General features: G+C 41.0%; 2 protein-coding genes across 2 annotated transcripts in view; both read left to right on the top strand.

The window, feature by feature from the left end:
- Window positions 1–5,578, top strand: part of SEC24B (SEC24 homolog B, COPII coat complex component) — a 109,494-nt gene extending 103,916 nt beyond the window's left edge. Inside the window, 4 exon segments of the mRNA XM_034672118.1 lie at window positions 594–698; window positions 1,595–1,687; window positions 3,477–3,580; window positions 3,819–5,578. Coding sequence (XP_034528009.1) covers window positions 594–698; window positions 1,595–1,687; window positions 3,477–3,580; window positions 3,819–3,933 — 417 coding nt within the window. The 3' untranslated portion in view covers window positions 3,934–5,578.
- Window positions 5,579–16,485: 10,907 nt separating this feature from the next.
- MCUB (mitochondrial calcium uniporter dominant negative subunit beta) overlaps window positions 16,486–19,867 on the top strand; it is a 138,927-nt gene continuing 135,545 nt past the window's right edge. Inside the window, exon 1 of the mRNA XM_034671383.1 lies at window positions 16,486–16,624. Coding sequence (XP_034527274.1) covers window positions 16,501–16,624 — 124 coding nt within the window. The 5' untranslated portion in view covers window positions 16,486–16,500. The remainder of the gene's footprint in view (window positions 16,625–19,867) is intronic.

Raw genomic sequence — 19,867 nt, 5'->3', positions numbered from 1 at the left:
TTTTATTCCTTGAGTTAAAACTACTTTTTGGAGTCTTCTGTATTTTGTTACTAGAGAAATATAAAAAAATAGCTTGCTTTGAAGCAGATTTAATAATCATACTTTTAATAATATCCAGATCCCAGAAGGGAAGGAAGTGGACAGATCATTTTACATATTTATGTTATTGTCTTGGTTTTTTAAAGATTTTATTTATTTATTTGAGAGAGAGAGAGAGAGCACAACCGGGGGGAGGGTCAGAGGGAGAGGGAGAGAATCTCAAACAGACTCCGCGCTTAGCGCGAGCCCGATACACACCCCAACACAGGGTCCAATCTCATAACCCTGAGATCCCCACTTGAGCTGAAACCAAGAGTCAGATGCTTAACCAGCTGAGCCCCCCAGGCACTCCATCATGTTTCTATCCTTGTAATTTGAATACATTTGAGTGTTGTGATTCTACAGTCAAGGTGGTAATGTATTACCAGTAATTTTTTGCATCTTAAAAATTCTCAAGTGTCATTTTTCAGTATTTCATAAAGAGCTAGTAGCCATTATGTTCCAGACGGTGATGATAGTTATATAAGCTCATTCCATCTCTCTTCTTTTTTCAGGGTGCAATACACGTTAATGACAGGGTTGTACCTCAGCCACCTCTTCAAAAATTGTCTGCAGAAAAACTGACAAGAGAAGGTGCTTTCCTTATGGACTGTGGCTCTGTAAGCACCCTCTGCTGATAAAGTTTACCACTGTTCCAGTTCGCAAAGGGAGACACACGTACAGGGTCCAGTTTTATTACCATAGATGAGGCAGTGAAAGGTGAAATTAGGAACAGAGAGACAATAAGTTGGTACCTGGCACAAGAGGTCAATTTATTTTAGACTTTTCTAGTTGGATATCATTATCATCATGGATTATTTATTGTCATGGATTATGTATACCTGATGGAAAAGTAAAGAGAGGAGTTCTGGAGGATTTTGCCATCTAGAATCATAAAATTCAAAGGGACCTCAGGAGTCTATCAGTTTCAACTTCTGTCGTCTGTCTGAAATGCCTTTAATGATTAGGAGTTTACGAGAAGTCACTGGGCAGAGTGGTGGTGAGGGATATCAGAATGGTCAGGATGACATCATAAATAATACCTTTTGAGCAGGAAAAGGGTGGATGAGGGAGAGCCCATTAGTTAAAGTACACAGACAGTAACTGAAAACGTGGATAGGAACTACAGTGAGTCAGTTATCCTGGCTAAAGCACTACCTTCTTAGGGGAGAAAAGTAAGGAAGATGGTAAAATGTATTTAATGGGAATTCTTGAAATTTATCCTAAGAATATGTGAACCACTCCTGGATATAGATTCCAAATGTACCAATTACAGGTTTCCTTTTACTTTGATGTTGCCCTACTTAATTGAGANGCTAAGAATATGTGAACCACTCTAAATTCCTGGATATAGATTCCAAATGTACCAATTACAGGTTTCCTTTTACTTTGATGTTGCCCTACTTAATTGAGATCATATACTTTACCTCTTTTATGCTTGATAATTTTGAGAAAATTAGCTATCATAGATTTCGGATTAGGGAGTTTTAACATTTTGTTGTTTCTTTCATTTTAGGTTTTTTACATTTGGATTGGAAAAAGCTGTGACAATAACTTCATAGAGGATGTACTTGGGTATCCTAATTTTGCATCAATACCACAGAAAATGGTCAGTGGCTTTTACAGTTTTAAGTTTTTGTATGTTTGTTTAAAATTTTTAGTGAGATAAAATTCACACACAGTTCACCTTTTTAATTATCATAAAGTGTACACAACTCATTAGTTTTTACTATATTCACAGTGTGGTACAACAGTCACCAGTATCGTAGTTTCAGAGCATTTCTATCACCCTTAAATTGTAAGTTTTTATTTTGATTCCAGTTAGTTAGCGTAGTGTTATATTAGTTTCAGCTGTGCAGTATAGTGATTCAGCACTTCCACGCAGCACCTGGTGCTCGTCACAATGCCCTCCTTAATCCCCACCACCTGTTTAACCCATCCCCTCACCCCTTCCCCTCTGCTAACCACCAGTTTGTTCTCTAGAGTTAAAAGTCTGTTTCTTGTTTCTCTCTCTCTCTCCCTCTGTTTTTTTTCCCATTTGTTTGTTTTGTTTCTTAAATTCCACATAAGAGTGAAATCATGTGGTATTTGTCTTTTCTCTGATTATTTAGCTTAGCATTATATCTACAGCTCCATCCATGTTGGAAATGGCAAGATTTCATTCTTTATGGCTGAGTAATATTTCAGTGTGTGTGTGTGTGTGTGTGTGTGTGTGTGTCATATATATATATAAGGAAAAATATATATCACTCCTTTAACCATTCCTCAATCAGTGGACACTTGGGCTGCTTCCATATATCTCAGCTGTTATAGATAACGCTGCTATAAACAGGGATGCTTGTACCCTTTGAATTAGTGTTTTTGTGTCCTTTGGGTAAATACCTAGTAGTGTAGTTGCTGAGTTGTAGGGTAGCTCTATTTTAACTTTTTGAGGAACCTTCATACTGTCTTCCAGAGCAGCTGCACCAGTTTGTATTCCCACCAGCAGTGCAAGAGGGCTCCCTTTTGTCTTCATCCTCACCAACACCTGTTGATTCTTGTGTTGTTGATCAGCCATTCTTACAGGTGTGAGGTGACAATTGTAGGGTTTGGGGTGTTTTTTTGGGTTTTGGGTTTTTTTTTGTATTTTTATATCTCACTGTAGTTCTGATTTGCATTTCCCTGATGGTAAGTGATGATGAACATTTTTTCATGCATCTTGTGGGCTATCTGGGTGTCCTTTGTCCTTAAATTTTAGGGACTAAAGGAAACACGCAATTCTCTGAGAACGGCTGTTATTAGAAGAGGATGGAATCTGTAACTGTTGAGCAAATTTAGAAGTTAGTGATAGCTCCTTTCATTTGCATGTTTCCTTTAGATGAAACTAAAAGTACAATACCAGTGACATGCTAATCATTGTGTATGTTTTATTGACTTACTCAGAAAAAATAAATGCAGGTAAAATATCAGTGACATACTTACCATTAAACATGTGTTGGGGTACCTGGGTGGCTCAGTCTGACTTTTGATCTCGGCTCAGGTCATGATCCCAGATTTGTGAGATTGCACCCTGCCTTGGGCTCCACACGGGGTCTGGAGCCTACTTGAGATTTTCTGTCTCCCTCTCCCCTTCCTTGCTCCCCTTTTCCCTGCTTGCACATGCACACACACTCTCTCTCTCTCTGTAAAAATGAATGAATGAATGATGAATGAATAAAACATGTTTTATTAACTTATCCAGAAAAATATAAACAGATTTGTGAACAATTTAAATTTCACCCGTTTGGTTGCTGCTTTAGGGCTGGGAATAGAGTGCGGGCAGTTGGTTGGTGGAAGTGGGAATGAGTCATGATTTAGTTCTAATATTGCTACAGTCTCTGAGAAAGGAAGTAATTTCTTAATTATATTACTTTTACCAGACACATCTTCCAGAGCTAGACACACTTTCATCAGAAAGAGCAAGATCCTTTATAACTTGGCTTAGAGACAATAGACCATTAAGCCCAATTCTTCACGTGGTAAAGTAAGTACTGTAACTTAATTATGAAATTGTCTTATCCTGTGCCATCTGTGTGAAATTGCTTGTCTTCAGAGCAAACTTTAAATATTATGAAAATGTATTCTAATAGAAGGCTGTTAATTGATTAATATCCCGTGTTCCATTTTCCTAAAGCCCCCATGTATTAGTAATGTTTTAATGAATAGTTATTCTTTATAATAATGTGCATCTTTAGATAAATACCCTTTTTTTACTTTTTCAGAGATGAGAGTCCAGCCAAAACAGAATTTTTTCAACATTTGATTGAAGACCGAACAGAAGCTGCATTCTCTTACTATGAATTTTTGCTTCACATTCAGCAGCAGATTTGTAAGTGAAGTGGAATAAAATTGAATAAGAAGAAAAAAATCCATAGCCTAGGTAAAGCATAGTCTGTCAGAGAAGCACATAGGATATTTGAAATGAAGGCATTTGCTGTTACAAGACACCATGCATAGCATAGCACCCTGGGGCTTTGGCAAAAGGTAAAGGGGAAGCAAGAACTTGACAGATTTTCTTCAGCCTGAATTAATGGTAATGATGATGCTGTCTCACCGAGTCTGTTTTGAATTGGTTTCTACACATTTCCAGGAGCGCAGCGGTTCAGCGCTCTGTCCGTTCTGAGCCGGCGCATTGAGGTAGCTCTGTGGATTGATATGTCATAATGTCCAATTAGATCAGTTCCTTTTTCTGATAATTAACAACATTTCTGGACTTGAACTCTGACAAAAGATGCCAAAGGCAGTGGTACCGTGTTACTTGTTTATAGGAATTACTTTTTAACAAGGAATGATTTGTACTCATGAATTCAATATTTTCCCTGTAAAAACAATAGCATTTCAGTACATGAACTATAGAAAATATATATAATGTATATAAATGTTACATTTGTAAAGAAAATGTAAAAATGTAACTACAAAATATGAATTGCTTAAACTGTGCTGCATTGTTGGATGACAACTCCTTTTGTCACAGTTAGAGAATGAGGTTGACTAATGCCTATTATGAATTGAGTCCACAAAAGAAATACAAAACCCTTTGTAATTCTGTTAAATCTTTTATGTGGATTTATTTATGATCAGCCTACTAATTAAAAATATTTTGCTTGACAATATTTGGTGTTTTTTGTGTGTGGGGAGGGTTGGTGTTACTTCCAGTATAGAACATAATTGAGTTTACTACTTGAATTTAGCAGTATTTGAATCCATTCGTTTTTATTACTTTCTGGATATTAGCAAGTACGCATTCTGTTTGTATTCTAAAAAACCAATGTCACTTTTAAAATACATATGAGTATTGACTAGGTATAATCTTAATTTGTCTTTCTCAGTTAAATTAGGCATTTTTTCCCTGTACATTCATAGCAAGAAAATTTTCATGACATATGTGACTATTCTATATGTGACTGTTAAGATTACCATCTTGAATTTTGAGACTGATTTTATTCTAATGAAAAAATCTCTCATTTGCTAACAGCATATTTACTATAAAAACTATTTATTAGACTGTGGAATGGAATTCTGTTTTATAACTATGAAAGTCCCATCAATTAACTTTAAAAGGAAAAAGGTTCTTGGTGTGTGTAGTGAGTGATTTTTACTGGGTTTCTGTTTGGTTGCTCTCTTTTCTTTAGATAAAAATAAAAATACTCTCTCACATTCCCTGATGGAAATGAGAGGTTAGATGACTCACCCTAAATGACATTACTAATTAATGACAGAGCTAATAGTAAAAGCCAAATGTTCTGCCCACCCACCGCCTACTCCCCCCACCCTCACCCCCAGGACTGTGCTTGTCTCTGTACCATGCTGCCTCCAGCAAGAGTGAATCTTACTGAACATTAAGAAAAACTACAGTACTCTTAAGGACAACTAAATATTGTAATTTTATAACAAAAAGTATCATGTTTCTATTTTAAGAAAGACAAAAATCTTTTGTCTGGATATTTTGTTTTTCATTCAATAAATATTTATAGGCACTTAATACTTGTCCGACTTTGTCCTAGGCACGAAACATAAAATCCCGGGGCGCCTGGGTGGCACAGCGGTTAAGCGTCTGCCTTCGGCTCAGGGCGTGATCCCGGCGTTATGGGATCGAGCCCCACGTTGGGCTCCTCCGCTATGAGCCTGCTTCTTCCTCTCCCACTCCCCCTGCTTGTGTTCCCCCTCTCGCTGGCTGTCTCTATCTCTGTCGAAAAAATAAATAAAATCTTTAAAAAAAAACAAAAACAAAAAAACAAAAAAAAAAAAACATAAAATCCCCACTTTCATAGAGCTTACAGTTTAGAGTAATGGTTAGAGGCAAAGACAATATATGTCAGGCGTAATGAATGCTACAAAGAAAAATAAAGCTGAATAAGGGAATCAAGAATGCCGTTTTTGATAGTAACTAGGGAAGACCCTTCTGGAAAGGTGACAGCTGAGTAGAGACGTAAACCTACACGGATATCTGGAGGAAGAGGCATCCAAGTGGTAAGTGAATGTGGAAATTACCTTCAGATTGCTCTTGTTTGCTCTATACAAGAAGCCCAGAGGTATCAGCTGAGAAAGGGGAAAGTAGGAGAGATTTCAAGAAGTAGTGGCCAGGGGAGTGAGTGATTGAATTGACTAGTGGCATGAAGTGGGATTGTCAGGAAACACTGAGGACCCATCTTGGGATATGAGTCATGAACTCTAAGTGAAACCATTTAGCTTAGCTGTGCTGTGCCTCTTTCCTCTAGCCAGCTAGCTCAGCTATGTGGTGGACTGTTGGATTTCAGCAGGGCTGGTACAAGGGAACTGAGGACGCATACAAGGGAGGGACTCGTTTAAAGGACAGGCACATAAAATGGGGGATGAATAGAGAAAGGGAAGTAGGCTTAGTAGCTTGTAGGTCCTGGTGAGGTCAAAGGGCTGTTAGAATATGGACACCAGAGGGAATGAGCTGGAAAGATAAGAAGTGGTGTCAGTATATGGGATGCTTGAAATTGAGATTTGAGGGAAGTTTAGATTTTGGTAAGGGCAAGACGTAGGGTCTGTCTGTGGGAGTGGGTGATTGAGGTAGTGTACAAGATCACAGGAGGTCGGAACTTAGAATCCAGGGTTTTATTTTTTATTTATTTATTTTTTAAGATTTTATTTATTTATTTGACAGAGACAGAGAGCCAGCGAGAGAGGGAACACAAGCAGGGGGAGTGGGAGAGGAAGAAGCAGGCTCCCAGCGGAGGAGCCTGATGTGGGGCTCGATCCCAGAACACCAGGATCACGCCCTGAGCCCAAGGCAAACGCTTAACGACTGCACCACCCAGGCACCCCAGAATCCAGGGTTTTAGATGGACCATTCATTTGACTATTAAAATTGCTAAGAAAAATGACAAGAAGTGGTTGTGGAGAGATGGGGACTGTAAGTTAGAAGCAGGGGACATTGTCTGGTGTGGTGGCATGAGCTCAGAGGACCTGGGGTAGGCAAGAAGAAAGGATAATCTGGACGTCCACAGATGAGGAGCTGAGAGGTGCCTCCCTAGGGTTTGAGATTTAAAAAACAAAAAAAACAAAACACAGACACCTCTTGAAAGGTTTGTAAGGAAATCTTGTCCCCAGAACACAGCCAGGTTTGTTAGAATGTGTAGAGACACAGGAATATAGACATGATGGGTTAATCCTTATGGGAGATGGAAAATCAGTTCTCTTTGCTCCTCATGGGATGAATCTCTGGCCACTTGTTTTGTGAAGCAGGAGCTGATGATAGGAATGGGCGTGCTTACCAGGAATTCTTTGAGCCCCTTTTCAGTGAATTGAAGCTGTCATTCAAGTCAGAAGTTCTTAGTGTATATAGTAGGAATGGAAAGAGACTTCCTGGGAGAGCTTTTTCGATACACATCTATTCTGCCTCAAATCATATTCCCCACCGGGCGAGGAGGTTGACCAGAGAGATGTGTTTTAAAAGAGTATCCCAGGTGATATGAAAAATTTCCTAATCCCCTATTAAACCATTGTTGAATAGGAACACACAATTCAATTTATAGAGATGCCGTTTACATGCTACTTTTACGGAGTACTTCTATAGAACAAACCAAGTGTAGTCCACAAATCAGTGGGAAAAGGATTCTATTTTTTATTTATATATTTATATGTGTGTGCAAAAAACTTTGAAAGCTGTAGATAGAAATCTATTGTGGGCAACTCAGGCTATGACACGCCTGTATTAACTAGCAACACGTAATACTAAGAAAGCCATGAGTCCTCTCTTCAAAGTAACTTTTGAAGACATTAAAAATACTTTCAAAGTCAAAAAAAAAGAAAACTAAGCTGAAAACAACACTGCAGATACCATCTAAGTGGAATCAGTGATAGTGAAAGAAGAGTTTGGAGGGGAGAAACACTTGAGCTTTGCCGTATGAGACAGGGACCTCCTGAAAAATAGAAGTGGTAGCTAGATACTTTATGATGCACTCAGTTTTTATCTCTGAATTCAGAGATAGAATCTGTACCAACCAGCAAATTGGGGTCTCCTCTTCACTTCTGCCTTATAATACCTACGAGATGTGGCCCCTGACATAAACCAGTGGGCCCGGAAGGGCATGTGTACCCGGCTTGCGTGCAGGAGGAAGGTCCTGTGACTCGGGGACACAGAGGCTATTAATGCATTCCCTTCTGATAGGGCAGGAGCCAATCCCAAAATGGAGGCCGTTTCTTTAGTTTCCATTAGTAAACAATGCATAGTTATGTAGATTTTCATGTCCATCTGAGGCCAAAAAGTATTATGCATTAGTAGCCCACTGATGAGTTGTTAAAGATTGCTAAAATTGGTATTCACTCATTTGTGAATAAACAATCATAAGCGTAAACCAATGTTATTAGAGTTACATGAGACTCTACTTCTAAGAAATTTGGTTCCCAGGCAAGGTTCATAATTTTGCAAAAACTCCCAAAAGTGCAGATACCTGCCACAGAGAGCCTATAATTTTCTAGTTTTTTAAAACTACATGTTTAAGTATATTTTTTGGTACATAATAGACATAATATGATTATACTCTCATTGCAAAACAGAAATAATGTATAACTTACACCTCTGCCTAGCTTGCAACACTTTATTGACGGTATGGCTAGTATATATGTGCTAATTTAAGTAATTTGTAAGTAGAAGGAGAGTAAGTGCAATATAATAAGGTTCTTTTAAAGTTAATAGCCTGTGGCCTTATAATACTAAATCACATGCTTAAGCTTATTCTTTTCTTTAGAAATAAATCATATGTAATCCCCATATATTCCTCTCAATTCTTTATTACAGAGAAAGTTATTTTGAGGCGCAATTGTATCTTGGGTTTTTTAGTACTTATCCCACCTCACATATCCCTGAGCCCTTATCCCAGGACTGGCTACATAACAAACACATTTATTTAATTAAATGACTGGAAAACTGATAAGGCTTCCTTACAATGGAGTCATTTCACAATGACCCTTGAGAAAGCCATAAAACACTGTACTAGTTTGGAAAGCCAGTTCCATTTTTTATGAAATATTTTTTTCTGTATTCCAGTCAAATCTTGTTTCTGGGGACTTAGGTCTTATGACTTACATAGTAACAGTAGGAAATGCCTATGAACTATTGAAAGATGAGTAGTTTTACTAGAATGCAAGATACTGTGCCCCTAGACTATCTCCTATTAATTATCAGAAACAAATAATTATTTGCTGAGTCAAGAATAACAGGCAGAAATGAAGGAACAAGTTGTTGAAGCAAGAAGGGTCAAAGCTTAAAGCGGAGTTAATAACGAGGATCTAGAGCTCTGTATCCCCAAGCAATAAAGGGGTCTGAAAGGGTCTTTTTCCCCCAAACGAAGTGAGGCTAAATTGTCTTTGTAGAACTTACAGCAACTTCTGGGTCCTCCTCAGGGAAGAAATGGGAGCACAATTGGAATGGAGAATGGGTGGGAACCAGAAGGAGAAGTCTGAAAGGAAAAGAGACTGTACATGATAGGAGCTGCCCTTTGCTCACGCCGAGCTCCGCACATGCTACTCCCCTTACCTGGAAAACCCTCTGACCCCATCCTGGCTTTACTCAAGGAGCCCCACTCATCTTTCAGAGCTCAGCCTAGAGATCACTACCTCTTGGCAGCCTTTCCTGACCACTCCCCCATCTAGGTGAGATGCCCCTCCCGTGTGTTTCCAGCCCTCCTGCCATGTCTGCCATAGTCCCCCGTCCTGTGTTGCACTTGACGTTCCCCCTTAAACGAAGGCAGCTGTGTTGTCTTAGCGCCCACCCCCACCATTACTGGCATGTCGTAGGTATTCAGTAAATAATCGAATCGATGTTAAATGATTCTTACTTAGAGATAAAATGAGTTGAAAACCTGGAAACAAAAGTTAAACAGCCTCCGGGCTAAAGAAGAAACGTACTATACAATGCTAGCTAGAAACTGAAGGAGTCAGAGAGAGAATGGGAAGAGTTCCAGAAGGTGGGTACCAGCCCGTGAAAATTNGTTAAACAGCCTCCGGGCTAAAGAAGAAACGTACTATACAATGATAGCTAGAAACTGAAGGAGTCAGAGAGAGAATGGGAAGAGTTCCAGAAGGTGGGTACCAGCCCGTGAAAATTCAGGAGCGCAGCACCGCTGCAGTTTCTGGAGGAGCAATGAACCAGAGCTTGTTGCCAGCCGCCCTCCAAACCGAAGACCAGTGGCTGCTCCCGGCGTCGCCTTCCGCAGCACTATGTACAGCGCTGGTGGCTTTGGGGGATCTCGGGAGCCACATACCCCACACTTCAGTGGGCCGCTGTGAGCCCCTTGCCGAGTAAGCTGTAGGGCTGAGTGTGTGCCGCGCAGGCCGACCAGCACACGGCTCCGCACGGAGTCAGGCCGCCGTGCGAACCGCTCTGCCGCTGGAGCTCTTGCCCTGCAGACCCCACTGGAGTGTCTACGGCGAATACAAACGCCGTATGCAGGCTCAGTGGAGAACGACCGACCTCTCTGCGGTTTGCGAGCAGCTGGCTCTTCTGCAAGAAAATTCTTTTTCTTTTTGCCAACAGCTGGGCTTTCTCCTTCAAGACACCCAGTGCTCTTGTGATCTGAGCTGACCAGGGCGAACTGGGCAGTGAGACTGCGCATGCCCAGCTGCAGTCCGCCGTTAGACGTCGTGCGTAAGCTCTCGGGCTCCGCGGCCCCCGAGGTGGACTGGTGTGCGCAGGGGGCAGCTGCTCCTGCTGCCTCGGGGCGTCCCTCACTTCACATCTGCGGCCTCGTGAGGTATTTGCCTAGGACCTCTTAGCTAAGGAAGAAAACAATCCGAACCTGGCACCCGCTGGACGGCTTCGCTACCAGTCTAGTGGTGAAGGGAAGTCCTCTCTATGCACAGAATTCAAGCCGTCCATTTGTCCACACTGAGACGGCCAGGAGATGGAGGGCTGGACAGCTTCCCAGGCTGTAGCTGTGGGCTAGTTAAACGGTAGAACTTACAGCAACTTGGGACTTGGAAGGAGCAAGATCGGAAATTAAGACAAATAGGTTTGGAGAACAGGAATGTGGATAGATTTCATAAAACGGACACGGAGTGAGAAGATACTTGTATTCCATACGAATGTACACTGAAGGATATCTGCAGCAAAAACTGTCCCCCTCAATGAGGTGGACAGAGTGACCCGTCTGAATGTCAGCCTTTTCCTTGGCCGGCCCAGTATTTGGCTCAGTGGCCTGTGTACAAAGTTGCCGTATCTGCAAGAACAGAAGCTGTGTGAGCACTACATAAATGGCCACCACTGCTCTATTCCCAACCTGTTTCCAGCTGAGACTTACTTTGATTTCCCGATGTGGCATCATTTCTGGGGAGACAAAGCCGCCACCCACGAGGAGGATGATGACACCGGACCTCTCCATCATGGAGAAATTTGTCACTGATGGAATAGATACATACTCTGAGTGTGGCTTTGCCTGCCCTGCCTGCAGTGTTTCTGTCAACACCACCATCTGTGGGCTTACAGAATGCCTTCATCATTACCGCGGGACCGCCACAACATTGCTTCTGATCAAATAACCCATCCCACGGCAAAAGAAGTATGGCAATGAGAATTCACTGGCCTCACCACAGCCTGTCACCTCAGAAAGCATCTGGCCTGACAGAGAAGTGGAATGCCCTACCAAAGAACGCAGTTACAGTGACAGCTGGTGTACTGTCCCACAAGATGTGGTATATGCTTTACGTCTGCGACCAAAATTTTTCTTTCATCGCTGGAACACACAGGTCTGAGAATCAAGATTGGAAGTGAGAGCATTGCCTCTTAGCCCATTCACAGAGTTTTGGGGGGTCTTCATTCCCAAAGGCAAGATGCTCCCACTGGGGGGACACAATAATGTCCCCACTGAATTGGAAGATATGACTACCATCTAGCCATTTTGGCTTCTTATACCAACAGCCAGAAAGGGACCAATTATGATTGTGAAGAGGAATTAATTTGCTGCTATACAATGGGGCAGGGAGGACTATATCTGGGACCTTCAGGATTTTCCAGAGTGCCTCTTAATCTTTCTATGTTCAATTCTAAAAGTTAGTGGAATATTGCAGGAACTCATTTAAAAAAGGGGGTGTTACTGATGATCCAACTCTTCGAAAGTTAAGGTGTCTGTCTCCCCCACGTAAAGAATGCCAATTAGCATTCTATACTATGCTGAACAGAAATTGGAAAATGATCTGAGAGGTATAGTGCAAACAAATTTCACAGTGAAAAGAACTCAATTCTAGTCCTGGATCTTTCACATTATATTAGACCAACTATAGTGGAAAGAATAGGGTGTGAGAGCCAAACAGAACAAAATTTGAATTCTAGTCTCTCTGATAGCTGTGTGACCTGGGGCAAGTCCCTAAACTTTTCTGAACCTTATCATCCTACGGGAGATAATTCTGTGCTAAGAATCTTGTGAGAATTATATGTACTAATACGTAAAGTTTCTTGTGTAAAGTCTGGACATAGTAGATACAGTAAACCTTTGAACAATAGTGGGTTTGAACCGTGCGAGTCCATTTATATGCAGATTTTTTACTTTTTTCTTTTTTTACTTTTATAAAGTTTTGGATTCTTTTAAGTTCCTTTTTTCCAAATTTTTATTTAAATTCTAGTTCTTTAACATATAGTGTACTATTGGTTTCAGGAGTAGAATTTAGTGACTCATCACTTACATACAACACCCAGTGCTCATCACAAAGAGTGTTCTCCTTAATCCCCATTACCCATCTAGCCCATCCCCCACCCACCTCTCTCCATCAACCCTCAGTGTGTTCTCTATAGTTAAGAGTTTCTTATGGTTTGCCTCCCTCTCTTCCCCCCCTTCCCCTACATTCATCTGTTTTGTTTCTTAAATTCCACAAATGACTGAAATCATATGGTATTTGTCGTTCTCTGACCGACTTATTTCACTGAGCATAATACACTCTATCTCCATCCACGTCATTGTAAATGGCAAGATTTCATTCTTTCTGATGGCTAATATTCCATTGTATATATATACCACCTCTTCTTTATCCATTCATCAGTCGTTGGACATTTGGGCTCTTTCCATAATTTGGCTATTGTTGATCATGCTGCTATAAACACCCATCCGGGTGCATGTGTCCCTCTGAATTAATATTTTGTATCCTTTGGGTAAATACCTAGTAGTGCAATTGATGGGTCATAGGGTAGTTCTATTTTTAATTTTTTGAGGAAACTCCATACTGTTTTCCAGAGTGGCTGGCTACCTTACATTCCCACCAACAGTATAAGAGGGTTCCCTCTCCACATCCTTACCAGCATCTATTAATTTTAGCTACTCTGACAGGTGTGAGGTGGTATCTCATCACGGTTTTGATTTGTATTTCCCTGATGATGAGTGATGTTGAGCACCTTTTCATGTGTCTGTTGGCCACCTGGGTGTCTTCCTTGGAAAAATGTCTGTTCATGTCTTCTGCCCATTTCTTAACTGGATTATTTGGGGGGTTTTTTTGGGTGTTGAGTTTGAGAAGTTCTTTATAGATTTTGAATACTAACCGTTTATCAGATAGGTCATTTGCAAATATCTTCTCCCACTCCGAGGGTTGCCTTTTAGTTTTGTTGATTGTTTCTTTTGCTGTGGAGAAGCTTTTTATCTTGATGAAGTCCCAATAGTTCATTTTTGCTTTTGTTTCTCTTTCCTCTGGAGGTGTGTCTAGCAAGAAGTTACTGCAGTCGAGGTCAAAGAGGTTGCTGCCTGTGTTCTCCTCTAAGATTTTGATGGTTTCCTGTCTCACATTTAGGTCTTTCATCCATTTTGAATTTATTTTTGTGTATGGTGTAAGAAAGCGATCCAGTTTCATTCACTGGTGCAATAGTAAATGGGATCGATTCCTTGATTTTCTGCTTCTTCATTATTGGAATATAGAAATACAACAGATTTCTGTACATTGATTTTATATCCTGCAACTTTGCTGAAATCACGTATCAGTTCTAGCAACTTTGTGGTGGTGCCTTTTGGATTTTCTACATAGAGAATCATTTCTTTTTGACTGATTACTGAGGCAAGGACTTCTAGTACTGTGTTAAATACCAGTGATGAGGGTGGACATCCCTGTCTTGATCCTGAACATAGAGGAAAAGCTCTCAGTTTTTCCCCATTGAGGATGATATTAGCTATGGGTCTTTTGTATATGGCCTTTATGATGTTGAGGTGTGTTCCCTCTATCCCTACTTTGTTGAGGGTTTTTATCAAGAATGGATGCTGTATTTTGTCAAATGCTTTTTCTGCATCTATTCAGAGGATCATATGGTTCTTGTCCTTTCTTTCATTAATGTGGTGTATCATGCTGGTTGATTTGCAAATATTGAACCCCCCTTGCAGCCCAGGAATAAATCCCACTTGATCATGGCGAATAATTTTTTTAATGTGTTGTTGGATTCGATATACTAGTAAGTATCTTATTAAGAATTTTTGCATCCCTGTTCCTCAGGGATATTGTCCTGTCATTCTCCTTTTCAGTGGGGGTTTTGTCTGCTTTTGGAATTAAGTCAATGCTGGCCTTGTAGAATGAGTTTGGAAGTTTTCCTTCAGTTTTTATTTTTTGGAACAGTTTGAGAAGAATAGGTTTCAACTCTTCCTTAAACATTTGGTAGAATTCCGCTGGGAAGCCACCTGGCCTAGACTTTGTTTGTTGGGAGATTTTTGAGTACCGTTTCATTTCTTTGCTGGTTGCAGGGTTGTTGCTGTTTGTTTGTTTTCCCAATCAATGCAGTATATTACTTAAATGTATTTTGTCTTATAATTTTATTAATGACATTTTCTTTTCTCTAGTCTACTTTACTGGGAGAATACCATATATAATATATAGAACATGCAAAATATGTGTTAATTAACTGGTTACGTTCTCAGTAAGGCTTCTGGTCAACAGTAGGCCGTTGGTGGTTAAATTTTTGGAGGAGGCCAAATTTATACATGGATTTTTGACTATGGGGTGGGGATGGAGGGTGGGGTTGATGCCCCAAATCCCTATGTTTAAGGGTCAACTATACTCAGTAAATGGCAGTCAATGACTTGACAAAAGAGCAGCAGCGATGAGCCTCCCATTTTGAGCCTGCTCTTTGCCCCCATCACTAGTTTCAGTGTGCCTCATACCTACCAGTTTCTACCCTCACTGAAATTCTTCCCCCCGAGACTAGGACCAAAACTGTTAGTGCTGGCTACTACCACCACAACTCCCTTTTTCCTATGATCAATGTATTAACCACACCTATGTTTGCTTCAGACCACCCAGCACCGTGGGTACACAGATGCAGTCTCAGTCCATTCGATCATAAACCATCACACCTCAAAACTTGATGCTCCCCCGTGAGCCACAACTGTTATGCTAAGTTTTGTTTGATATCACGTTTTAACTTTCCACCTGATAATCTCTTTGTTAGTAGAGAGTTATGAACTCTTATGCCTCTGGGCCTTTGAATATGCTGTTCCCTCTGCTAGAAACACATCTTCACCTCTTCATTTGGCTAGCTCCCATTACTCTTTCAGTTATTAGGATGCATGGACATCAGCTTAAACCTTACCCCAAGCCGAGATGGGGGTCTCCCTGCTGCATGGGTCCAGAGGCCCTGGTACTTTTCCTATTACAGTATTTATTTCACTTTATTTAAATACCTGTTCTGCTTAGCTTTCCTACTATGTCCTGTGTGGGCAAGAAACTCAGGTTTTTCTTTTTCTTTTTTTTTTTTTTTAAGATTGATTGATTGATTGATCAGAGAGAGACACAGACAGAGCACAAGCAGGGGGAACAGCAGGCAGAGGGAGAAGCAGGCTCCTGGCTGAGCGGGAGCCTGATATGGGACTTGATCCCAGGACCCTGAGATCATGACCTGAGCCAAAACTAAGAGTCCAACGCTTAACCAACTGAGCCACCCAGGTGCCCCATGTTTGTGTTATTCTTAAAGGTGGTTGCTGTTTTGAACTTTGAAGTTCAAACTTTGAACTTTGTTTTATTTTTCATCCTTTCCTTCATTCATTTCATCAAATATTTAAGAACTTACTTTGTGGGGCGCCTGGGTAGCGCAGTCGTTAAGCATCTGCCTTCGGCGCAGGGCGTGATCCCGGCGTTATGGGATCGAGTCCCACATCAGGCTCCTCCCTTGGGAGCCTGCTTCTTCCTCTCCCACTCCCCTGCTGTGTTCCCTTTCTCGTTGGCTGTCTCTCTGTCACATAAATAAATAAAATCTTTAAAAAAAAGAACCTACTGTGTGACGGGCATTGTGAGGTAACGGTTTTAGCGCAGTGAACACGACAAACAAGGTCCCTTCCGTGACGGAGCTTGCACTCCAGCTGCGGGGTGAGATAAAGGATAAATATATAATATGTCAGGTGATGATTAAACGCTAGGAAGAAAACTAGAGCAGAGTAGGGGTTAGTGTGGCCAGGCCCGGCTTTTAGGTCCTCACAGGCTATGGGGGGGCCCTTTGAGTCTCACTCCAACAGAAGGGCAAAGGCTTTGAAGGGCTTTGAAAAGAGGAGCAATCGTGACCCGCGCCTCCCCGGAGTCCAGCGGGCCTGCAGGTGGCCCTGCAGAGGTAAGGTGGACGCAGTGAACGGCCGATGAATAAGTCAGGCCCTCGGTGTAGTTTAAATGGGACATGTTTGTGTTAAGAGACTGTGAAATTTGGAAACTGACTTCAGCAGCTTGGATGAATCCTTACTTGGTCATTCTTTTATTATGCTACTGGGTTCCAATGCTAATATTTTATTGAGAATCTGTTTTATCCACTTTTCTAAGATCGCTCTGTAGTTTGCTTTTATAGTATTCCCCTGTTTAATTTTCCTCAGCGTTATGCTAGTCTTATATTAAATGAGTTGGCTGGCATCCATCCCATCTGTTTGGATGCTTTGGAACAGTTTGTATAGATTTTGGTATATAGGGTACGTATTATCTGTTCTTGAAGTTTGCCTTAAACTGGCCCATTATGCCTCTGGGCATAATTTCCAGGTAGATCATTAACCACTGTTTTAATCTATGACCATTGATCTACTCAGGTTCTCTTTGTTGAGCTAAGTTTGGTCTTTATAGTTTGAACTTGCTTGGTATAAGTAATTATTATTGGGGCTTAGGTTTTTTTTTTTTTCCTTCTCTTTTTCAGGGAGGGATTAGCTTTTTTATCCTTTCTGTCATGTTTATGGATTCCTTCTTTCTTTTTCTTGATCATTCTTGTTCAGGGTTGCCTGTCTTGGTGCCTTAAAAAAAAAAAAACTTTTGGTTTCATTGACTCACTCTATTTTGGGGAGAGGTTGCTTTAGAAGAAATGTAAAGGAAGTTTGAGTCACTTTCTGCTTTTACCTTTATCAGTTCCTTTCCACTTCTTCCGTTGGGTTTATTTTTGCTGCTGTTTTTTGAGCTTCTGGATTGTAAACTTAGTTTATTTTCAAACCTTTCTGTTTTCTAATAAATGCATTTAAGATTGTGCAATTTCCAGAGTAGTGAAGTTTTAAAAAAATTTAGTTTTAAAATAGTTCCTAATTTCCATTTATTTTCTATTTAGTCCATGACTATTTGTAAGTGTGTTATGCTTTGTCTTTTTGTTAATTTCTAATTTCATAAACACAGCTTTTTGTTATTGGGTTTAAAAAATTTTTGAGAGAGGCGCCTGGGTGGCTCAGTCAGAAGCGTCTGACTCTTGGTTTCGGCTCAGGTCATGATCTCAGAGTCGTGAGATTGAGGCCCATATCAGGCTCCACGCTCAGAGCAGAGTCTGTTTGAAAGTCTCTCCCTCTGCCCCCTCCCCCGGCTCACGTGCTCACTCTCTCTCTTTCCCTCTCTCAAATTAAAAAAAAAAAATTTTTTTTTTTGAGAATTCCTTTGAGGCCTGATACACAGTCATTATATTGTGAATCTTCCATAGTGTTTGAAAATATGTATTCTCATTTGGGCACAAAGTCCTTTATGACTTTAATTGTTAAAAATGAAGGCCTAGGGCGCCTGGGTGGCTCAGTCAGTTGAGCATCCAACTCCTGACTTGGCTCAGGTTGTGATCTCAGGGTCGGGAGATCAAGCTGTGCATTGGGCTCCATGCTCAGCAGGGAGTCTGCTTGAGATTCTCTCCCTCTCTTTCTGTCTCGCTCTCTCCCTCTGCCACTCCCCACCAGGAGCACCCTCACTCTTTGTGTAATAAAGAAATAAATCTTAAAAAAAAAAAAAGAAGAAGAAGAAGACGACCTAGGGGCTGGAGGCAGAATAGGGAAAAGGAGTACCCTTCTCTGGAATTCAGTCAGAGGGGGGCCTCCCAAAAAGACACCTGAGGGGACCCTCAGCCGTTCTGCCTGTCTATCCTACAATCCAGTGCAGCTCACATCTTCAGGGGATATATTTGAGGTTGTTCAATTCAGATGATTTTATCAGTAAGACCAGGTGACAAAAAACATAAACTTTTTTTATAAATAAACTTTCCTTCCACCTTGACTGAGGCTAGCCTCTTTTTTTAAAAAAAGGTTATATTTAAAGTTCGATGATTCATTAGTTGCGTGTAACACCCAGTGCACCATGCACTACGTGCCCTCCTTACTACCCATCACCAGTCTATCCCAGTCCCCCACCCCCCTCCCCTCTGAAGCCCTCAGTNTGTGTAACACCCAGTGCACCATGCAGTATGTGCCCTCCTTACTACCCATCACCGGTCTATCCCATTCCCCCAACCCCCTCCCCTCTGAAGCCCTCAGTTTTTTTCCCAGAGTCCATAGTCTCCCATGGTTCATTCCCCCTTCTGTTTACCCTCCCTTCATTTAAATTTCTAACCAGGGATGTACTGTATGGTGACTAACNCTTCTGTTTACCCTCCCTTCATTTAAATTTCTAACCAGGGATGTACTGTATGGTGACTAACATAATATAATAAAAAAACATTAAAAAAAGATTATTTATTTGAGAGAAAGAAAGTGAGAGAGAGAGAGAAGGAGCAGGGGGAGGGACAGAGGGAGAGAGAGAAGCAGTCTCCCCGCTGAGCAGGGAGCCTGAAGCAGGCTCCATCCAAGGACTCGTGGGTCATGACCTGACCCCAAGGCAGACACTGAGCCAACTGAGCCTGCCAGGTGCCCCTGAGGCTAGCCTCTTTGCCAGTAGCAGGCAAGCAGTACTAACACTAGATAATCCCATTTCATTTTTGCTTGGCTTATCTGTGAAAAACTGAGTTCTGCAAATGGAAGGTAGTTTGAGGACATGAGTGAATAGTGTCTGCAAGAGCAGGTCGTGTAATAGTGGATGAGATCTGTGGACCAGCTTTATTAGAAGTTAAAGTACAAATATGAATATTGATGTCCTAATTGAGAATATGACACAGGGTTAAAACAAGGGCCCAAAATTTAAATGGGGCACTAAAAACTCAGTCATTAAGATAATATTTTCATGTAATTTTTTAAGTTAACATACAGCATAATATTAGTCTCAGGTGTGCAATACAGTGATTTAGCACTTCCATACATCACCGTGCTCATCACAAGTGCTCTCCTTAATCCCCATCGCCTGTCTCATCCATCCCCCCCACCACCACCCCTCAGGTAGCCATCGGTTTGTTCTCTATAGTTAAGAGTTTGTTTCTTGGTTTGCCTTCCTTTCTTTGTTTCCCCTTTACTCATTTATTACATTTCTTAAATCCCACTTATGAGTGAAATCATACGGTATTTGTCTTTCTCTGATTGACTTATTCCACTTAGCCTAATACTCTCTAGCTTCATCCATGTCCTTCCAAATGGCAAGATTTCATCCTTTTTGATGGCTGAATAATATCCCATTGTAAATATATACCACCTCTTCTTTTTTTTTTTTTTTT

Source organism: Ailuropoda melanoleuca, chromosome 11 (assembly GCF_002007445.2).
Source record: "Ailuropoda melanoleuca isolate Jingjing chromosome 11, ASM200744v2, whole genome shotgun sequence".
Classification (NCBI taxonomy): domain Eukaryota; kingdom Metazoa; phylum Chordata; class Mammalia; order Carnivora; family Ursidae; genus Ailuropoda; species Ailuropoda melanoleuca.
This window is presented reverse-complemented; position numbering and strand designations above follow the sequence as displayed.